This window comes from Rutidosis leptorrhynchoides, chromosome 10 (genome assembly GCF_046630445.1).
Source record: "Rutidosis leptorrhynchoides isolate AG116_Rl617_1_P2 chromosome 10, CSIRO_AGI_Rlap_v1, whole genome shotgun sequence".
Lineage (NCBI taxonomy): Eukaryota > Viridiplantae > Streptophyta > Magnoliopsida > Asterales > Asteraceae > Rutidosis > Rutidosis leptorrhynchoides.
Genome location: NC_092342.1, coordinates 269,577,301 through 269,599,699, shown reverse-complemented (window position 1 = coordinate 269,599,699; position 22,399 = coordinate 269,577,301). Strand labels below are relative to the sequence as shown.

Genomic DNA, 22,399 nt, shown 5'->3' with positions numbered 1-22,399 from the left:
AACGACTTTGGATAACTTTTGTATGTCGATCTCGAGCATTAGGATTGTGATACACTATGACCTGACCTAGCTTGATAAACATTTTTTGACCAACATATGTTCTCTAGGTTGAGATCTACGGTTATTTGGTAATCCGAGTTTCATTTTGGTGAATGACCTTATGTGCTGCTAAGGTGAGTTTCATTTGCTCCCTTTTTAAATACTTTAAATATTTTTGGGCTGAGAATACATGCAATTTATTTTAAACGCAATGGATACAAGTACATACTAAATTCTACACCGAGTTTGAACCGAAAATCCCTTAGCTTTGGTAACTAGTAACTGCCGGTTATAAGAACTGGTGGGCGCGAGTAGTTATATATGGATCCATAGGGCTTGACATCCCCGTCTGTTCCAGGTATAGAAACCCTAGCCTGAACTATAAAACAGACGTATGCTATTTGAGTTTAGTACACGTTGGTTTGCATGTATTGTACATGTTGGTTGCATGTATGTTAAAACAGGGGTACTTATTATAACGTTAAAGTTTAGTTACCAGGGTGCTCAATCTTGTAGAATATTTTGATAAACGTTTCTGGATGAAACAACTGAAATCTTGTGATCCATCTTTATGTACAGATTATGCAAAACATTAAAACTATGAACTCACCAACCTTTGTGTTGACACTTGTTAGTATGTTTATTCTCAGGTTCCCTAGGAGTCTTCCGCTGTTTGCTTATATGTTAGACAAGCTATGTGCATGGAGTCTTACATGACATGTTTATCAAGGAAACGTTGCATTCACCAAATCATCACCGTGTATCTTATTTTGACTGCATTGTCAATGGAAGTACTATTGTAAACTATTATTTACGGTGATTGTCTATATGTAGAAATCATCAAATGTCGAAAACCTTTGATTTAAATATTCATTTATGGTGTGCCTTTTCAAAAGAATGCAATGTTTACAAAACATATCATATAGAGGTCAAATACCTCTCAATGAAATCGATGAATGACGTGTTCGTCCATATGGATTTGGAGCGATCGTCACAGTTGGTATCAGAGCGTTGGTCCTAGCGAACCAGGTCTTGCATGAATGTGTCTAACTGATAGTTGTTAAGATGCATTAGTAAGTCTAGACTTCGACCGTGTCTGCATGTTAAAAGTTTTGCTTATCATTTCTTGTCGAAAATTACATGCTTATCATTCTTAAGTCTAGACACATTTTACTTCATTGATTGCATAAATAGTGTATAGACAAAAATTCATATCTTAGCGTATCTGTTACTGTAAACTTTTCCTGACATCTTCCGAAAATTTCTCCGTGATTTATGGAATTTGGTATTATAAATACATATGTAAATTATGTATTGAAGAATACCAAACTAAATTCTATAATCTATTTCATATCAAAAATCATCTATCTAATTATACAAGATGGATCCCGTATCTAGTTCAAATTCCTTAAATTCCGACAGCTATTCCGATATGGATATTCTCCTGAACTCTGAAGAAAGTGTAACTGGAATGGATCAACCAATTAGCCATCATCTATTCTGGATGAATTGGGGATGAGTTCGTAGCCTACTTAATTATTGGAGACAAGAAGAAGGCGATCCCTTCCATCCACCACATTGCCCTCTTGGCGAAGAACCTGAAGCACTTACCGGCGAACCTGTTCGTAATACCATTTTCTCTCTCATCTCCAGAATATCTCGTCATGATCATATACTCTCTCAAATTCTGGATCTTATTCATCCGCTCGTCCGAACCGCCAATCATCCCGGTGTAGTAGAAGAAGTCAACGAGCTTCGCGCTCGGGTAGTGGCTTTGGAGAATATGGTGCAAAGGTTACAAGCACCAGCAGCATCACCGACATCAACAGTACCACTGACAACAACACCAACAGTACCATTACCACCACCAACAACATCCGCATCGCAAACCTTAACTTCACAATCTGTTCCACGAGCATCAACGTCATACGCACCGTAGTTACCAAGAAATACCAGCAACAATAACCGATGAAGTATTAACTCATTTCCCCTGAAGAAATTTTATGTATATTTAATATATATGAATTTTGAAATCAAAATAAATCTTTTCGTACCAAGTTATTACGTGTGAATCTTAACTGGTAGTACTACTCGGTTAATTCATATTACTAATATGCTATGATGTACATACTTCGTTAATGACTTAACCATCGTTAACTACAATCTCTGTTTCCAACTCAATGAATTCCATTTCATAATAAACTAAGTATATTATTCAATTATATGGTTGATTTTATACTTTCATTTTCGATGTATTCGAAACTTTCTAGAAAACATCATTCGTACCTTGCGAAGTTAGCAAGAGTTCCATGAGCACCAACATGATTCACTGAGAAAATATCAATAAAACTGAGTATTGATTACATTAGTGAAATACTCCGTAAAGATTATTAAATCTTTAATGTTTTATTCATTTCTAATTCAAGTCAAAAATCAAATGAGCTTAATATGATATTAACTCATCAAATCTGTATTACATCTGAAGAAAATATACATACATATATTTTCATAAAGACGGTAATAAAAATTCTTTTGTACAAAATATTACTTGTGAAATCTTTAACGGGTAGGTAATTCCCGGGAAATATTTAAGTTCACAATTAATATGTTACACTGTACATTTTTCAACTTTGATTCAAAAATTATTAACTATGCTCACAGCGATATACAATCGTTTCCATACAAATTCAATTACATATTCTGATATTGACGGATCAGAATCCAAGTCAAGATTTAACGGGTGACATCATTCTTAGATCTCTACATCTTTCAAAGCTATACTTTGACTTCAAAAATGTGAAAGATCCTTTAGCATTGTTATTACTGAAAATAACCTTGCAATTCCTTTCCAAAAGTATCCAGTATTATCAACCGTTCAACCAGTCAATGACGACCTTTCAGACTTGTAACTTTGGCATATACGTTTTTGTTACTGGGGAACCTTTCATGTTCCACCACATTAGCAGTAAATTTACCAACAACTTCATTGATCTTTGACCTTCCGAAAAATCCTTATACTCATTGAAACCGTATCATGTACTCATCCACATCTTGTAACGGCAATTGCCATACCAACTATCAGGAATTAGCAATCAGTATTTTGAAATCTTGTAGCACGTCTACGCCAACAGTTATATGTGTACATATAACGTCTACCTCTTGGACTTACATACTTCGAATGTGAAGTTTCCGAAAAACACCCCAAACTACGAAACTAGTTCTCCGAATTTTAGAAAAATGTTGATGAAGCAGCAAAAACTATAAACGACCTTAACAGTCAAAAGTTTGATGATAAAGAATAGTATGGTGGTAAAGCTGAGAAAAAGAGAAAGTTTGGAACTGGAAAACGGATTGAGCAAAGTATGAAAGAGGCTGTGGATAAATCACAAGGACGAAACCTGTCTTCAAAGAATCCAAATGATTCAGTATCTATTGAAGCCATTAACGAATACCTTGCTTCCGAATCTAAACCCTTGCGGACAATATTCTTCATCATCCTCTGATATTAGAAATTCTAAGATATCATCGTATCTTTCATTATAAATATCCTCCATATTTCTGGAGATAATTTCATAATCATTCTTATCGAAAATCATTTTTCTCTTTACGATATCTGTGTTACACCATAAAAGAAACTATTTTAGTTTCTAAATTCTGAAACTTTCAAGTTTAAAATATAAATGTTTTGAAGTAATGTTGGGAATTGAAGCATGAGTTAATATAATATAATGACACTTGATCAACGTGATTATATTACAGTAAGTCATGCTGAATTTCTAATGGAACGTGATAAAGGTTCACATATCATACCCTCATCATGAACCATGTTACATAACTCTTTCATTCTATATAATCTCTAAAAATATCAAGAAAATATTTTCTTAATGATTCGGTCTTTTTTTGAGGTATTCTGGTAATTTGACAAGTCAGATTGTGCTATTACCATTTCTTTCTTAGAACATTAGTTATGTTCATCTGAAACTTCATACCTACGAATTCTGGACCATTATCCGCTTGACTTAAGGTTGGGAAGAGAAAACGAAAGCATGAAGCTCCGAAATATAATGGAGAATATAAAGCCCGATAACAACCCCGAAATTACAAACCGTGTATATCAATGCGTATAGCAATATAAAGACACAAGAGAATGAAAAACACTATAACTCCAAGGTAATAGTAGAAGAAAATAACTTCCTTTGGTGGTAGATGAAAAAGAAGAATGACAGATATGAAAGTTAAAAGTATATCAAGAATCAGAACTGGATGAAGCATTTCACAATCTTTTGAAGTATGAAATGAGGAAGAAGATGTAGGAGTGGTGAAAATAATGAAACGGAAGTAATCAATTTATAGCGAAATATCAGACATAACAATCGAGGCAGATTACGCATTTAATCAAAGGAAATCATAATTTCCTTAAATTTTGAAGAATCAAATCTTATTATGAAGATTTTCTATTCCTTAAATTTCGGAAACCAATCGTTACTACGTCAAAAGATAAGACGAATCTCTATTTCACTCTATTATGATAACTTCTCTCATACGCTTCGAGTAATTGGATTGTTTTATCCATATTATTCAAACAGTGATAAAACTCTATTTATCGACTCATATACGGCATGAAAACATTTTTATTGTTAGTCATGACGACCTCACTCAAATTTCGGGACGAAATTTCTTTAACGGGTAGGTACTGTGATGACCCGGAAATTTCTGACCAAATTTAAACTTAATCTTTGTATGATTAACATTTCCGACACGATAAGCAAAGTCTGTAAACTGAATCTCAAAATTTTTGAACTACTTTCATATATTCAAATACCTTTCGGTTGTTCTTGACAATTCGCGAACAATTATATGTATATAGATACATATATATATATATACTATAACTTGAAAACGTAACAATGTATTAATTGTTTAATACCGTACATTAAACTTATTGGTTTAAATATTTATTTAAATATATATGATAAGTTGGAATATTAATTGTATGAATAACTTGCGACGTATATTTTAAAACGTGTTTAAAAATATTGAGAATTGATATTAACTTGGTTATGAAACGTTTGATAAATACTATTATATTAATAAATAACAAGACAACGATTTATAGAAGTAAATGACCAAAACACTCGAAAGATTAAGATATACTTTGAGTGATATAGTTTATGGATAATTTAAGGCTATATTTTGACAAAGGTACGTGTCACGAAACGTAAAATGCAAGTTTTCTAAGTGTACGAAAATGCATTTGAGAAACCGAAACCGGGACGTAAGTTGAGTAACAACGTACGAGTCATCGGAACGAAAATTACAGGTCAAATATGCACATGAATTTAATATAATATATAATTAATTATATAAATTAAATATATTATATATATTTAAATAATATGTCGACAAACAAGAAAACAAAAGTTTGTGAGCTGGATCAGAGGGCCACGCGATCGCATGGCCTTGAAGCACAAATCCCATGCGATCGCATGGGGTGCTTTTTCAGAAAAAGTTCTATAAATTGCACGATTCTGGTTCAGTTTTCTCACACTTTATATTACTCCGTATTACTTATGTTATTTATTTAATTTATTATTTATAATTATTATAATAATAATAATAATAATTATTATTATTATTATTATTAATATTAAGATTATTATTATTAATCTTATTATTAATAGTATTAGTATTATTATTTTTACGATACAAAAATAATAATATATATATAATATCACGACGGAGGGATGTCCAAATGATTTCGAAACGGGTTTTCGAGCAAGCTAGAGCTAAGGAAATTATGGGTTATTGTCAAAGAGGTTATGGGTAATATTCGGGGGTATATTTGTGAATCAAACCTAGTGTTTATCATCTCTGTTGCGTCTACGTAATTTCCTACAATATTAAATCTCAATATTGGTACGTAAGCACTCATATTTTATCTTTTATATATTAATTGTATATCCATATCTAGTGCTCGAGTATATATATTTATACATGCTTGTATGCTAAATTTCGTCGCTAAACAGATTATAATGATTCACGAATTAAATACATATATTACTGGTAAAAGGTATATGATATACATGTTTTTGGAAAGCTGGCGAAAAATCAATAACTTTTCATTTAGATATCGAATAGTTTCGATGAACGGATTAAAAGATACGATCAACTGAATTATGATTGATGTTAATTGGAATTGCTTTTGAATCTGCAATTAATATTTAAAACAACTTGTTTGCAAGATTGATAAATTGGATTTTTGAATATTACCAACCGAGTAAATGAATCCTTATATAAGGTATGTCTCGTTTTGTTGAACTATTGTCAAAATTAACTTTTTGAAACGACTTTGGATAACTTTTGTATGTCGATCTCGAGCATTAGGATTGTGATACACTATGACCTGACCTAGCTTGATAAACATTTATTGACCAACATATGTTCTCTAGGTTGAGATCTACGGTTATTTGGTAATCCGAGTTTCATTTTGGTGAATGACCTTATGTGCTGCTAAGGTGAGTTTCATTTGCTCCCTTTTTAAATACTTTAAATATTTTTGGGCTGAGAATACATGCAATTTATTTTAAACGCAATGGATACAAGTACATACTAAATTCTACACCGAGTTTGAACCGAAAATCCCTTAGCTTTGGTAACTAGTAACTGCCGGTTATAAGAACTGGTGGGCGCGAGTAGTTATATATGGATCCATAGGGCTTCACATCCCCGTCTGTTCCAGGTATAGAAACCCTAGCCTGAACTAGAAAATAGACGTATGCTATTTGAGTTTAGTACACGTTGGTTTGCATGTATTGTACATGTTGGTTGCATGTATGTTAAAACAGGGGTACTTATTATAACGTTAAAGTTTAGTTACCAGGGTGCTCAATCTTGTAGAATATTTTGATAAACGTTTCTGGATGAAACAACTGAAATCTTGTGATCCATCTTTATGTATAGATTATGCAAAACATTAAAACTATGAACTCACCAACCTTTGTGTTGACACTTGTTAGCATGTTTATTCTCAGGTTCCCTAGGAGTCTTCCGCTGTTTGCTTATATGTTAGACAAGCTATGTGCATGGAGTCTTACATGACATGTTTATCAAGGAAACGTTGCATTCACCAAATCATCACCGTGTATCTTATTTTGACTGCATTGTCAATGGAAGTACTATTGTAAACTATTATTTACGGTGATTGTCTATATGTAGAAATCATCAAATGTCGAAAACCTTTGATTTAAATATTCATTTATGGTGTGCCTTTTCAAAAGAATGCAATCTTTACAAAACATATCATATAGAGGTCAAATACCTCGCAATGAAATCGATGAATGACGTATTCGTCCATATGGATTTAGAGCGATCGTCACAACTGACGGAGCTTGTGATGTTAGAGGTGCTGCTGATTCTGACGATGTTGACAGCACTGACTGTGCTGGTGAGGCTAAGGGTACTGTTAATGTTGTTGGTAAAACAAGTCTAGCTTGTATCTTACACCATTCGGATAAGGGTTTCTACTCTATCTGATTTAGGGTTAAGGCTAGAATAGATAATCTCTAAACTTTAGAAATTATATAATCGCCGTAGAATGTTTCTCCGATGAAGTTATGAATCCATACTTCATCGTTTGTCATTGCTGGTACTTCTTGGTACCTTGGTGCGTATGATGTTGATATTCGAGGTACAGATTGTGATGTTGAGGCGTGTGATGCGGATGTGGTTGTTGGTGGTGGTAATGATCCTGTTGGTGTGGATGATGGTGGTACCGGTTATGTTGCGGGTGCTGCTGCTGGTGTTCGTAACCCTTGCACCATATTCTCCAAAGCCACTACCCGAGCACGAAGCTCGTTGACTTCTTCTATTATACCGGGATGATCGGTGGTTCGGACGATCGGATAAATAAGATTTATAATATGGGATAGTATATAATCATGATGAGATACTCTGGAAATGAGAGAGAAAATAGTATTACGAATAGGTTCGCCGGTAAGTGCTTCAGGTTCTTCGCCAAGAGGTGAATGTGGTGGATGGAAGGGATCACCTTCTTCTTGTCTCCAATGATTAAGTAGGCTACGAACCCATCCCCAATTCATCCAGAATAGGTGATGGCTGATTGGTTGATCCATTCCGGTTACACTTTCTTCAGAGTTCCGGTGAATATCCATATCGGAATAGCTGTCGGAATTTAAGGAATTTGAACTATATACGGGATCCATCTTGTATAATTAGAGAGATGATTTTTGATATGAAATAGATTATAGAATTTAGATTGGTACTCTTCAATACATAATTTACATATGTATATATAATACCAAAATTCCATAAATCACGGAGGAATATTCGGAAGATGTCAGGAAAAGTTTACAGTAACAGATACGCTAAGATATGAATTTTTGTCTATACACTATTTATGCAATAAATGCAGGAAAACGTGTCTAGACTTAAGAATGATAAGCATGTAATTTCCGACAAGAAATGATAAGCAAAACTTTTGACATGCAGACACAGTCGAAGTCCAGACTTACGAATGCATCCTAACAACTATCAGTTAGACAAACTTATGCAAGACCTGGTTCACTAGGACCAACGCTCTGATACCAACTGTGACGATTGCTCCAAATCCATATGGATGAACACGTCATTCATCAATTTCATTGCGAGGTATTTGACCTCTATATGATACGTTTTGTAAACATTGCATTCTTTTGAAAAGGCACACCATAAATGAATATTTAAATCAAAGGTTTTCGACATCTGATAATTTCTACGTATAGACAATCACCGTAAATAATAGTTTACAATAGTAATTCCGTTGACAATGCAGTCAAAATAAGATACATGGTGATGATTTGGTGAATGCAACGTTTCCTTGATAAATATGAAATGTAAGACTCCATGCACATAGCTTGTCTAACATATAAGTAAACAGCGGAAGACTTCTAGGGAACCTGAGAATAAATATGCTAACAAGTGTCAACACAGAGGTTGGTGAGTTCATAGTTTTAGTGTTTTGCATAATCTGTATATAAAGGTGGATCACAAGATTTCAGTTGTTTCATTCAGAAACGTTTATCAAAAGTTTGTCAATAGATTCTACGTAACAGAGCACCCTGGTAACTAAGCTTTAACGTTATAATGATAAATACCCCATTCGTTTTAATACACGCAAACCAACGTGTCCTAAACTCAAATAACACACGTCCGTTAAAAGGCTAGCGCTCTAGCTCGGACGGGGATGTCAAGCCCTATGGATCCATATACTGTTATTCGCACCCACCAGTCCATATCCTATGTACTGGCAGCTACTAGTTACCAAAGCTAAGAGATTTTCGGTTCAAACTCAGTGTAGAATTAAGTATGTACTTGTATCCATTGCGTTTAAAATAAATTGCATGTATTCTCAGCCCAAAAAATTTATATTGCAAAAGCAATTAAAAAGGGGGCAATGAAACTCACCTTAGCAGCATATAAAGTTGTTCACCAAAATGTGACCGAAATTCGGATTACCAATTAATCGTAGATCTCAACCTACAGAACATATGTTGGTCAATAAATGTTTATCAAGCTAGGTCTGGTCATAGTGTATCATAATCCTAATGCTCGAGATTGACATATACAAAAGTTATCAAAAGTCATTTCAAAAAGTCAATTTTGACAAAAGTTCAACAAAACGAGATGTACCTTATATAAGGATTCATTTACTCGGTTGGTAATATTCAAAAAATCCATTTTATCAATCTCGTAAACAAGTTGTTTAAATCTTAATTGCAGTTTCAAAAGCAATTTCAATTAACGTCAATCATAATTCAGTTGATCATATCTTTTAATCCGTTCATCGAAACTATTCGGTGTCTAAATGAAAAGTTATTGATTTTTCGCCAGCTTTCCAAGAATATGTATATCATATACCTTTTACCAGTAATATATGTATTTAATTCATGATTCATCATAAACTGTTTAACGACGAAATTTAGCATACAAGCTTGTATAAATATATATACTCGAGCACTAGACATGGATACACTATTAGTATATAAAAGATAAAATATAAATGCTTACGTATCAATATTGTGATTCAATATTTCAGAAAAGTACGTAGACGTAATGGAGATGATAAACACTAGTTTGACTCACGAGCAAAACCCTCGAACAATACCCATATTTTCCTTAGCTCTATCCCGCTTGAAAACCCATTTTGAAAGTGACACGCTCATGACTTCGTCGTAGTATTTTATGTATAATACTACTAATAAAAATAATAAAATTAATAATAATAATATTAATCTTAATAATAATAATAATAATAATAATAATAATAATAATAATAATAATAATAATAATAAAAATAATAATAATAATAATAATAATAATAATAATAATATAAATAATAATTATAAACGGAGTATAGATAAATATATGTGTGTGATTGAAATGAAATCGTTTGAATTTATAGAACCTTTTCTGAAAAAGTACCCCATGCGATCGCATGGGATTTGTGCTTCAAGGCCATGCGATCGCATGGCCCTCTGATCCAGCTCACAAACTTTTGTTTTCTTGTTTATCGACATATTTATTTATTAATATATAATATATATAATTTATATTAATTAATTATATATTATATTATATTCTCATGCATAGTTGACTTGTAATTTTCGTTCCGATGACTCGTACGTTGTCACTCGACTTATATCCCGGTTTCGGTTTCTCGAACGCATTTTCGTACGCTTAGAAAACTCGCAATTTACGTTTTGTGACTCGTACCTTTGTCAAAATATAGTTTTAAATTATCAATAAACTATATCATTTAAAGTGTATCTTAAACTTTCGAGTGTTTTGGTCATTTACTTCTATAAATCATTGTCTCGCTATTTGTTAATATATATATAATAACAAATCGTTTTATGACCAAGTTAATATATATTTTCAACATTCATAAACACGTTTTAAATATATGTCGCAAGTTATTCATATAATTAATATTCCAACTTATCATATATATTCAAATAAATATTTAAACCAATAAGTTTAATGTACGGTATCAAACAATTAATACATTGTTACGTTTTCAAGTTATAGTATATATATATGTATCTATATACGTATAATTGTTCGCGAATCGTCAAGAATAATCGAAAGGTATTTTAATATATGAAAGTAGTTCAAAAATTTTGAGATTTAGTTTTACAGACTTTGCTTATCGTGTCGGAAACGTTAAATCATTTAAAGATAAAGTTTAAATTTGGTCAAAAATTTCCGGGTTGTCACATATTTTCTTTGAATGCGAGTTGGCTAAAGATTTATGGGCGAAGGTTTGTATTTGGCTCGGTTGTAATATGCCAAGTTTTGTTTCGTGGGACACTTTTCTTGCATGGATTGAAGGAATTCGTATTTCGACTACTATCAGAGATCGTATTATAGCGGTTGCGGTTACTCTTCTTTGGATCTTATGGCGATTCTGGAACAACATAGTTTTTAACAATTCATTTTGTTGTAAAAATAGTTTATTTGATATTCTTAGATTGTACTCTTTTCGTTGGCTCAAAACTAGAAGTAATTTAGTTTTTAATTGGAACTTATGGCTTTCTATAATCCCTTTAGCTTCTTGCTGAGGTTCGTTTCGTTTGATTATAATATTTTCCGTTGCTGTTAAAAAAAAGGAATAATTTACATGATTAATAATTATATAACAACCACCACACTTGAAATGTGTAGTGATAAATCAAAGACAAGAATTAATAAATCCATCATTTTTAGAGCACTGTGAGTGGTGATTGAGGTCAGTTGGCATGTCAGACTTGACTTGCTGAGTCAGAAAAAGTGGGGAGTGGTGACCTATGTCACTTGGGGTATGTCAGTTTTTATTTTTATTATTATTTTAATGATTTTAAATATAACATAAATTAATAAAATTATAAAAATTAACATAAATAAAATAACTTTCATTAAAAAAAACATTACATTTCCTAAAAGTAAAAAAAATTACAATTCCTAAAAATAAAAAAATAAAACATTACGATTCCTAAAAATAAAAAGAAAAACATTACGAACCTAAAAATTAAAAAAAAAACATTATAAGTCCTCAAAATAAAAATACAAACCGAAATTTACTAAAAACTAACCCGTCCGTTTGAGTCTTTCACGGGCTAGGACTATTGTATCCATCATCGCTCTCGTCGTGCGGGTAGTGAGGATGAGGGCGGCTGATGAATTGCCGGGACCATATGTGGATATAATACAAGTCGATAGGCTCGCACTTGAGTTTTGCTTTCCCGACAATTGCTTCCCATTCTCGCTCGGTCATGAGAAATTCAAAGGTCCGGGTTCGTGGAACAATGTACATAAAATCCGAGGCCTCGAAGTCGACATGCTCTCGTATGTAGCTGAACGAACGGCTTGTGTCCCACCCGTTAACATTGAGGGACTCGAACGACATACATTTCGGATTGAAATACGTTTTCCAGTCCTCGCTCAGCTCCCCACAGTAATAAACATTCAACGAAACAATGCATGAGTTCAATCTTTTTTTTTTTAGTTTCAAGTGTGTTTTTGGTTGTGTGTTTGAAGTGTGAAGGTGAATGGTATATATAGATAAATAAATTGGATTAAAAATAAAAGATAAAAAAGAAGCTGAACGTTGCATTTTACGTCGCCTATGCGACTGATCGAAGGGGGACGACACCAGGTGATGGGAGTGGAGAGTGGCTATTTAGGTGACGAGGTACCCGACGTGGGGAAGACGAGCTCCCACTCCTGGTGCTCTTATGTTTTAATGACTTATACGGTACAATATATCAATACATAAAAATAATAAATATATCCTATTAAAAAAGACTCATATTATTTTGTGCTAAATAAATGAATAAACACCTAGTAAAAAAGAAAAGAAAAGCAGAATCCCAGTTTTTTGAGATAATATATCTGACGACTGAATGAGCCGACAACGAGGAAAAAAAGAAAAAAAAAGGTACACGTGTCAATATATCATTCGTGGACCCCACATCCTACACGAAAAAGCAAAATAATTCGATTTTGCTCTACAAAAATTTCCCTATATAATAAAACCATCTAATCCAAAATAATCATTCTGGAGTTACACCTCTAATCCTCTCTTACATTTTTCTCTCGATATTAAAACAATAACACGACAACAACAATAATACTTATAATACCGTACGTTTCATTGGTCTGCAGCTATGGCTGGCGGAGGACTCGCGGTTACAAGTGCTCGAGGAGTAGAATTTGAGGCCAAAATCACTCCTATTGTCATTATATCATGCATTATGGCCGCTACTGGCGGCCTTATGTTTGGTTACGATGTTGGCGTTTCAGGTAAATATCAAACCTTATTATTCATGCTTGTACTTTTTTGTGTTATTTGCCATTTTATGTTGTTGTTGTTGTTGTTGGTGCTGCTAGATTGTAATTATGATTGTTTACTTGTTCATGATCTTACATCTTATACAAATCATTTTAATTGACAATTGTCAAAATGAGTGTAAATTTAATCTGAATGGCAAATGATTATCGGTCTAACAGTATCGAAGTAACACTTTTGTGGATGGTTCGAATCTTGGTTTTTGTCGCCGAATTTTGATAAAAATATATATATTTTTTCCTGAATCATATGACCTTATGCAAATATGGTTGAGGAAAAGATAGCATTTCTGTCATTAACTCATTATGAACGTGAATAAACTGACGTGAAGAAATTTATTTATCACCGAAACTATTGAGATATTGCAAATTTAATTATGATGAGTTTCTTTTTGTTTTCTAATAAAAAAAGTGGAAAGATTTGAAACGGAAACAATTCAACATATCTGTTATATATATATATATATATATATATATATATATATATATATATATATATATATATATATATATATATATATATATATATCTAAAATTTAATTTAATATTGCCTATTCGGTTAGAAGTAAATCATTTAAAAATGTCACAACTGTTTTTTATTATAATAATAAATACGTAATCGAATCAAAGCTCATACTATAATTGGATATTAAGTCAATAAATAAATATCAACCATAATACATTTACTCATATTAGTCCTTTCGGTTTCAATATCTTAATTTATTTATTATATATTATATAATTGAATAATTAACAAAATAAATTACTTTAATGTAATGTATAATAATAACAGGTGGAGTGACAGCCATGCCGGATTTTTTAAAGAAATTTTTTCCCGTGGTATATAGAAAAACAATATCCGGTGATCTTGGTAGTAATTATTGCAAATATGACAATCAAGGTTTACAACTTTTCACATCTTCATTGTATCTTGCCGGACTTACGGCAACTTTCTTCGCGTCTTATACAACGAGACGTCTTGGAAGAAGACTTACAATGTTGATTGCCGGAGTGTTCTTTATTTTCGGAGTCGGGTTTAATGCTGCAGCTCAAGATCTTGCCATGCTCATTGTTGGAAGAATTTTACTTGGTTGTGGTGTTGGTTTTGCTAATCAGGTTTGTTTTTCTTAGCTCATATTATAATTACCATTTTTTTTTGTAATTATTTTGAGTTATTATAGTTGTTTAGATGTAACGTGTGGTGGTCGGGCCCTATAGTTTTTAAGACTATACTTAACAATTAAACTCATGTTAAGAGTAGCGGTATGCCGGTATGTAATGTATTTATAATTAAGGTACAAACATTTTATGCATGTGTAAGTTTCGTAACCATAGCCCTTAGATCTATTTTTAGATAAATAATAAATAAATAAAATTACCCTAATGAATGATAATTCTAAGCTTTGAAACCACAATTATATTCGACGGATTCCCAATTATCATTTAATTTAGATGTTACCACCTAAGATTAAGTTGTGTAAAATATAAAAGAGAATACAGCTTGCATAACATAAGGAAATAAAAGAAAATAGTATGATAAATCCCTGAATTTGTTATAAAATAATTATAGATTTTCCACAAATTCAGATTCGAAATGGATATACTAATTTCATCATACATAAGCATAGTCAACATTGGCGAAGTTGAAATATTTAGATTGACAGTTCAATTATTTTGGGCATATCACCGCATTGCACATCAAATATTAAAATTAAAATATATTATTTTGCCTTTTCTAAAAATACCATACCAAAATACGGGGTAATATTTATCTATTTATTTAAGGCAGTGATCCTTACACGAAAAAAATTTACATTATCATACACAATTGAACAATATAATAACATTATAATGTCTTTTTAGTTTTGTACGGATAATTTTGAGAGTGTAAGGATCATTATCCATTCATCCATTTGTTTATTACTATCTTAGTTCTACTTTATTTTTCATGTTTAATTTTAAAACGTTTTAAACAATTGTTTATTTTCGTCGTTAAAAAATTGTTTAGTAACTAATTAATTAGAACGTGTTTACGTGGAAATAATGAATTTTGAAAAGCAGTATACGACTGAATAATTAAAACGTTAATACGAAAGAAACTTGATATTGAATAAACATGCATGTCATATATTGAAAAGCAGTAAAATTAAAATTATCGCCTTACTTTTAGTATGAAAAGTATAGATAAGATATAAAGGTCGCATCGAAGAAAAGAGTCATGAGTTTGGTTTTGAGGCCACATAGTTTGGATATGGCAATAATATTGCGTTATGAATCTTGTGAAGGGCATTTAATGACCTTTTTTACTATATCATTATGTGTTAATTTCTTTAACATCTCCAACTTTCTTGGTCCGTCCTTAATTTTTTTTAATCGAATAAAATATATAGGACATATTACTATGAGCAATACTCCCCTTACATAAATCTCATATAATTATAATTATTAGAGAACACTATACATCAGTTTTATTAATAAATAAATACCCTATATCCTTAATAATCTAGTTTTATTAAAGTTGTAGCATTTGCTTCTCTTATTGTAATTATTAATTAATTACTATTACTGCTTAATACTTCGGTATTTACATGTGTCGATTTCTAATTGGATACAAGAATTCTGACGCCAAAAAAGTGCCCGTTAACTATATGGCTAACGCCAAAAGGACATCAAATTTGAAGCCCCGTTGTGGGCGTTACCCTATGTTAAATTTGTCCACCTAGATATTTGGAGTGTTAGTTTGTTGCGATGCCACCCCCATTGCGGATGGTCAACGTTTTACAAGTCACATATCTTCTTTTAGACGCCGCAAGTTTGGCATACATTTTAAGCATTACCCGTTACAGCAAAGTTGAAACAATGTGTGTTTTGTTTACTTGTGTACATGAAGCACAAGTGATCCAGCTAAAGTTTAATTCAATAAAAAAACATAAGGGATGAAATCATCATCTTAAAACGTGACAGTTGCATTTTCCTGTTGGGAAATTACGGTCTCACTAATTCTCACCACCCAGCCCAACAATAATAGTAAAGAAATAAGAACAATACACAATACAAGATTTAACGTGGAAACTCCAAAACAGGAGAAAAACCACCGGCCCCCAAAGAGAGAAATACACTATATCACAAATTGTTACAATGATATAGACGACTCTCTTAAGCCAACTACACTCTCCAAAATATTTAACTAATACAACTCTCAAACAAGAGTAAGAAAGAAAGAAATAATCAAATACTTAAAGTGTATTGATTGCTGCAATTTGGAATGAAGACTTAGCCCCTCTTATATAACCAAGTCACTCACCCCTTACATCTTCCTCCCACCAATGTGGGATAAACATATCTTCTACTAGTCAAAATAAACCAACAAATCTCCACCTTTTGGATAGAAGAAGATAACCATGCTTCCACATTGCAAGGATAACCGATGTAGACGCTTCCTCGACGACAACTTCAAGATCCTCATCTTTATGCCGTTGACATTATCTCCCAAGAGACAAAACTTGCATCTTCATCGAACATTGTCTAAACCGACAATCATTGTCATCACAGACAATCATAACTCTTAACAAGAATTATCATACTCCACCATTAAGAGTATAGCACTTAGAATATCACATTCCAAGCATTTCACCTCGGCACATGTTGTTGAACAACCAGCTGAAACTTTATGGTGCAACTTCCTGTTTGGCTTTCCCTGGAAGTTTCATCAGCTACAACATCAGTTTCCACCACACACCTTGCATCAACGCCAAACCAATGCCCATGTACAATTTGTGGAACCGCTAACGAACATCCCTTTCCATGGTGGCGCGGACACACCATGCGGATGATGTGACTTCAGAAGAATTCGTCACTCTCCGTAACGACGGAGACAATGTTAGCGTCTTTGGAGCCATTTGCTTGATTAGCTCCACCGGGACAATTAACCCTTACATGTCCAGTCTTCCCGCACTTCCAGCATGTCAGATTCTTTCTAGAGTTTCTCTTCTGCCTATCCGAACACAACACTATCGTATCTCCTGATGACGAGACCCCGTTGCCTTCCAGTCTTTTCTCCTCGGATAGGAGCTTGCTAGTAACGTCTTCAAACTTCAGAGTTTTCTTCCCATACATCAAAATAGGTTTCATGTGTTCATAAGACGATGATAAAGATAATATCAACCTCAAAGCTTTATCTTCATCATCCGTTTTAACTCCAATAGCCTCCAGTTCTGAAACAATACCGTTAAGAATACTTAGATGATCTGAAATCTTTGTACCCCCATCCATACGCAGAGTATGAAATTGTTCTTTAAGACACAACCGATTTGAGATGCCCTTGCCCTGGTACAACTGCTCTAGTTTAACCCAAAGCTCCTTTGCCGTTGATAACCCGTGCACATTTGCAAGCACGTTCTTTGCAAGACACAAACGAATCGCACTTGCTGCCCTCAAATCCATATCATCTCATTCTTCTTCATCGAACTTACTGCTAGAATCACTGCCAGGAACAAGGGTGGGTTTACCCTTCAAAGCCTTGTGTAAACCGGACTGAATCAACACATCCTTGACTTGAACCTGCCATAAGCCAAAATTGATCATCCCATCAAATTTCTCTACATCAAACCTCATTGGACTGAACTTCGACATCGTATCCGTATCCTATAGACAACACTTTCTCTGATTTTGCTCACGTTTCGAATAGCCAAAAGATGTAGCAGGTAGCCAGGACCCTTTAAATCGGAAATCCACAACTAGGCCACTAACAAATCCAACTATTACTACGAATCAGAAAAAATATTGTCTAACCAGATACCCTATACGATCAATAGAACTCGTTTCTGATGTGGACGATCCACTCACGTGGCAACCACAGAGCATACTCCGACTCCTATAACCGAGACCCCCGTCAAACCTGACGCTCTGATACCAGTTGTTGGGAAATTACGGTCTCACTAATTCCCACCACCCAGCCCAACAATAATAGTAAAGAAATAAGAACAATACACAACACAAGATTTACCGTGGAAACTCCAAAACAGGAGAAAAACCACCGGCCCCCAAAGAGAGAAATACACTATATCACAAATTGTTACAATGATATAGACGACTCTCTTAAGCCAACTACACTCTCCAAAATATTTAACTAATACAACTCTCAAACAAGAGTAAGAAAGAAAGAAATAATCAAATACTTAAAGTGTATTGATTGGTGCAATTTGAAATGAAGACTTAGCCCTTCTTATATAACCAAGTCACTCACCCCTCACATCTTCCTCCCACCAATGTAGGATAAACATATCTTCTACTAGCCAAAATAAACCAACATTTCCAACTATGGAAAATTGCCATGGCTAAAGTCGTCTAGTAGCTCGAATAGTCAATTCAAATATAGTCATATAGACTTGGAATCTGTTGCGTGATAAACTTGTTTAAGTACACATAAATATAGCATACACATTCATTCTAGTGGACGAGTCAAAGTATGCCACTAATTTCCTAACACAATAATTGTTAAAGTTCACAAAATCTTTACATGAATAATTCAAGAATGAAAATTTATGTTTGACAATGAAATCACAAATCCGAGGTTAGAGTATTATTTGGGTATTCTATATACAAAAATGAAAGCATATTCACCCGTAAGTATTTTGGTATCTGTTAATTGGTGACTGAAAAGGTAAGGGTGCGACTCTTCATTTTGGTGGGAAAATACCGGGTGGTATTTTGGAGGGGAAAAACATTTGGATACAATGTTTTAGTATACAAATATATGATAAAATACCATTTGTGTTGGAACGTTGTCCCGCACTCGACGAGGGGCAACTTTATTTCGACGCTCGCCCGCTCACCTAAACGAGACGGGTCCACCAAAGGGTGCTGCCACTTAAACTCCTGCAAGGGGCGCTATCCCCTAAACCCTGTGCTCTTGACCTTGAGACGACGCGACCCCGCTATTTCTGCAACATTATCGAGTTAGCTTTTTCGAACGTAAACTCCACACTATCTAAACCCGTTATTATACATAACTAGATAATTCTTGCTTTTAAGTAAATCACAACTACCTAAATGCATGGTTAGTTAGATAACACTAAAATCACCAACACATTGGGTTGGTGAATGGTAGCTATTCTCAGGATATAGGTCATTATATATAATGTACAAGAAATGATACATTTTTAAATTCTTTAATTACAATTAAGGTCCCTGAATATAAAAGTCCTAAAATTAATAATATATATTTGCAGGCTGTTCCAGTTTTTCTTTCAGAAATAGCACCAACAAGGATACGTGGAGGCCTCAACATATTGTTTCAACTTAATGTCACAATTGGGATTCTTTTTGCCAACCTTGTGAATTACGGCACTGCAAAGTTAGTTACTAAATTTATCTTTTTGTAGTTATTTTGATTCCATGATCATTTGAAAAATGTGAATAAAATTTTATTTGTTTGTTTAGGATTAAAGGAGGTTGGGGCTGGAGACTGTCATTAGGGTTAGCTGGAATCCCGGCATTACTCTTGACGTTAGGCGCACTCTTGGTTGTCGACACACCCAACAGTTTGATCGAGCGAGGCAAGCTAGAAGAAGGTAAAGCTGTACTTAGAAAAATTCGTGGTATTGAGAACGTTGAACCTGAATATTTGGAACTCGTTGAGGCTAGTCGCATTGCAAAAGAAGTTAAACACCCTTTCCGTAATCTCCTTCAACGCAAGAATCGCCCTCAGCTCGTTATCGCAGTTGCCTTACAGGTCAATATTCCTCTTGTTCGTGTATAACAGTACAATACTACTCCCTCCGTCCTAATATAAAAGTCGTCGGACTAATAAATTTTATGAAAAATTTCATTATTACATTATACTTTTTATTTATATTTACTTACAATTTTCCTTTTACTTTTTACCTATTTTTTTACATGTATAAAATGCATAAAGTAAGAGTTTAAATTTTTTTACATTAGATGTGTATTAAAGTGTTGTACATTAAATGTGCCTTAAAGTGTTGTACATTACAATGTATTAAAGCGAATTTGGACATTCACTTACATTTTTTTACTTTGTATTCGTACTACAGTTCTTCCAACAATTTACGGGCATCAACGCGATCATGTTCTACGCGCCAGTACTTTTTAGCACATTAGGGTTCAAGAACGATGCCTCTCTGTACTCAGCCGTTATTACGGGAGCTGTGAACGTGTTATCAACGCTCGTATCTATTTACTCTGTGGACAAACTTGGTCGCCGGATACTTTTACTCGAAGCAGGCGTACAAATGTTTTTCGCTCAAGTTGTGATTGCGGTCGTACTAGGATTAAAAGTGACAGACACCTCAGACAATCTAGGCACTGGTTTCGCGGTCCTAGTGGTAATTATGGTTTGCACATTTGTGTCCGCGTTCGCATGGTCGTGGGGTCCACTGGGTTGGCTAATTCCTAGTGAAACGTTCCCACTTGAGACACGGTCAGCTGGGCAGAGTGTGACTGTGTGCATAAACTTGCTCTTCACATTTGTTATAGCACAAGCGTTTTTATCGATGCTTTGCCATTTCAAATATGGGATCTTTTTGTTCTTTTCGGGTTGGGTGCTTGTGATGTCGTTCTTCGTTTGGTTTTTGGTTCCGGAAACAAAGAATATACCGATTGAAGAGATGACTGAAAGGGTGTGGAAGAAGCATTGGTTGTGGAAGAGGTTTATGGATGATGATCAATATGTTGAAGATGATTTAGCCAAGAAGAATGGACACACTTATGCCTTATAAATTGACCCGACCCGTTTGTTGGTTCAAATAGTAGGAAAAAGAGAGACATAAATAATAACTATGGTATTTGTTTTTAGAATAATTTGGCTATTATTTTTCTTTTGGGTAATAAAAACACCGATTAGTTATAATAAAATATGAGTGAATACTAGTTTTATCAGTAGTTGTTTGATTAAGTTTATAATAGTAATTGTAGTATCTGAGTTTTGGCTCAAAATGAGTTTAAATGGTGGAGTTTGAATTATATATATTGCACTAATTAATACAACCTTAATTATGAGATGATTTGTACAATATACATTACTTGGTACATCACAAACATTGTTTTATGTTTATATATACTTGTTAGTGGAATTAATATGTTTAGTTAATTAGTTGATCAGAACCCTTGGTTTGATTTCTGTAGTAAATTTTGGTCCACGCGCGCACCCCTTTGAACAAATCCTTGATGATGTACTGTCATAAGATTGGTTTCAAACAAAACAGTAACACTTTCGAAATCGCTACCATGTTCGGATATTCGGTCTCTTTTAAGAATTTTAGGTATGTGTATATATTACACCAAACATGAAATCGCCCTCTGAGGTTGTCTCATGTATGGATCTGGTTTTTTTTCTTTTCTTTATATCAGATTTGGTGGTGGTTGGAAGTTGTGGAGGGTGACGGCGGTGGTGGCAGGTGGCTGAGAGTGGTGGTGGCAGGTGACTGATGGTGGTAGTTACATGTGGTTGGTGGCGGTGGACTGGTGGTGTTAGGTGGCAGGGAGTATGGTGGTAATGGTGCTAGGAGGTGTAGTGTGGTAAAAAAAAAGTGGTTAATGAATTTTTTCTCCATTTATCTACTGTTTCTTTCATATAATTGATAAGATAATTCTCAATCTCTAAAGAGAGAGATGAGAGAGAGAAACTTTAGAGAGAGAGAGTTTCCAGTGAGGGAGAGGAAAAACACGGCGAGCACTAGGATTAGAGATCGGTACAACGGGAAAACTCAAGATCATTTTACTAGGCTTTTTGGAATCCATTTGACATCTTTTATGTTCTTCAACTTCCCTGAAAATTGGAAGGTTGCTGATTTGTGGAAGGTGTTCAAACAACATGGTGACTTAAGAGATATCTACATGGCAAGCAAAAGATTGAAGAGTGGACAGCGTTTCGCCTTCGCTAGATTCCACGGTGTAGGATGTGAACACAGATTACTCAAAAGTCTGGAGGATATCAAATTCGATGGAAACCCTATTA

At 33.9% G+C, this 22,399-nt stretch overlaps 1 protein-coding gene across 1 annotated transcript; it reads left to right on the top strand.

The window, feature by feature from the left end:
* Positions 1-13,142: 13,142 nt before the first annotated feature.
* Positions 13,143-21,457, top strand: LOC139872648 (sugar transport protein 13). Its single transcript, XM_071860566.1, has 5 exons — positions 13,143-13,377; positions 14,216-14,538; positions 19,653-19,777; positions 19,864-20,155; positions 20,478-21,457. Exons 1-5 carry the CDS (start codon positions 13,242-13,244, stop codon positions 21,159-21,161), a joined length of 1,560 nt encoding a protein of 519 aa, XP_071716667.1. The 5' UTR covers positions 13,143-13,241; the 3' UTR covers positions 21,162-21,457.
* Positions 21,458-22,399: the final 942 nt, after the last annotated feature.

Bases quoted from the DNA above. Each gene is read 5' to 3' on its own strand.
- LOC139872648 (XM_071860566.1), top strand. From the start codon at position 13,242: ATGGCTGGCGGAGGACTCGCGGTTACAAGTGCTCGAGGAGTAGAATTT. The intron at 14,539-19,652 runs GTTTGTTTTTCT...ATATATTTGCAG, and splicing joins GTGTTGGTTTTGCTAATCAG to GCTGTTCCAGTTTTTCTTTC. The intron at 20,156-20,477 runs GTCAATATTCCT...TTCGTACTACAG, and splicing joins TTATCGCAGTTGCCTTACAG to TTCTTCCAACAATTTACGGG.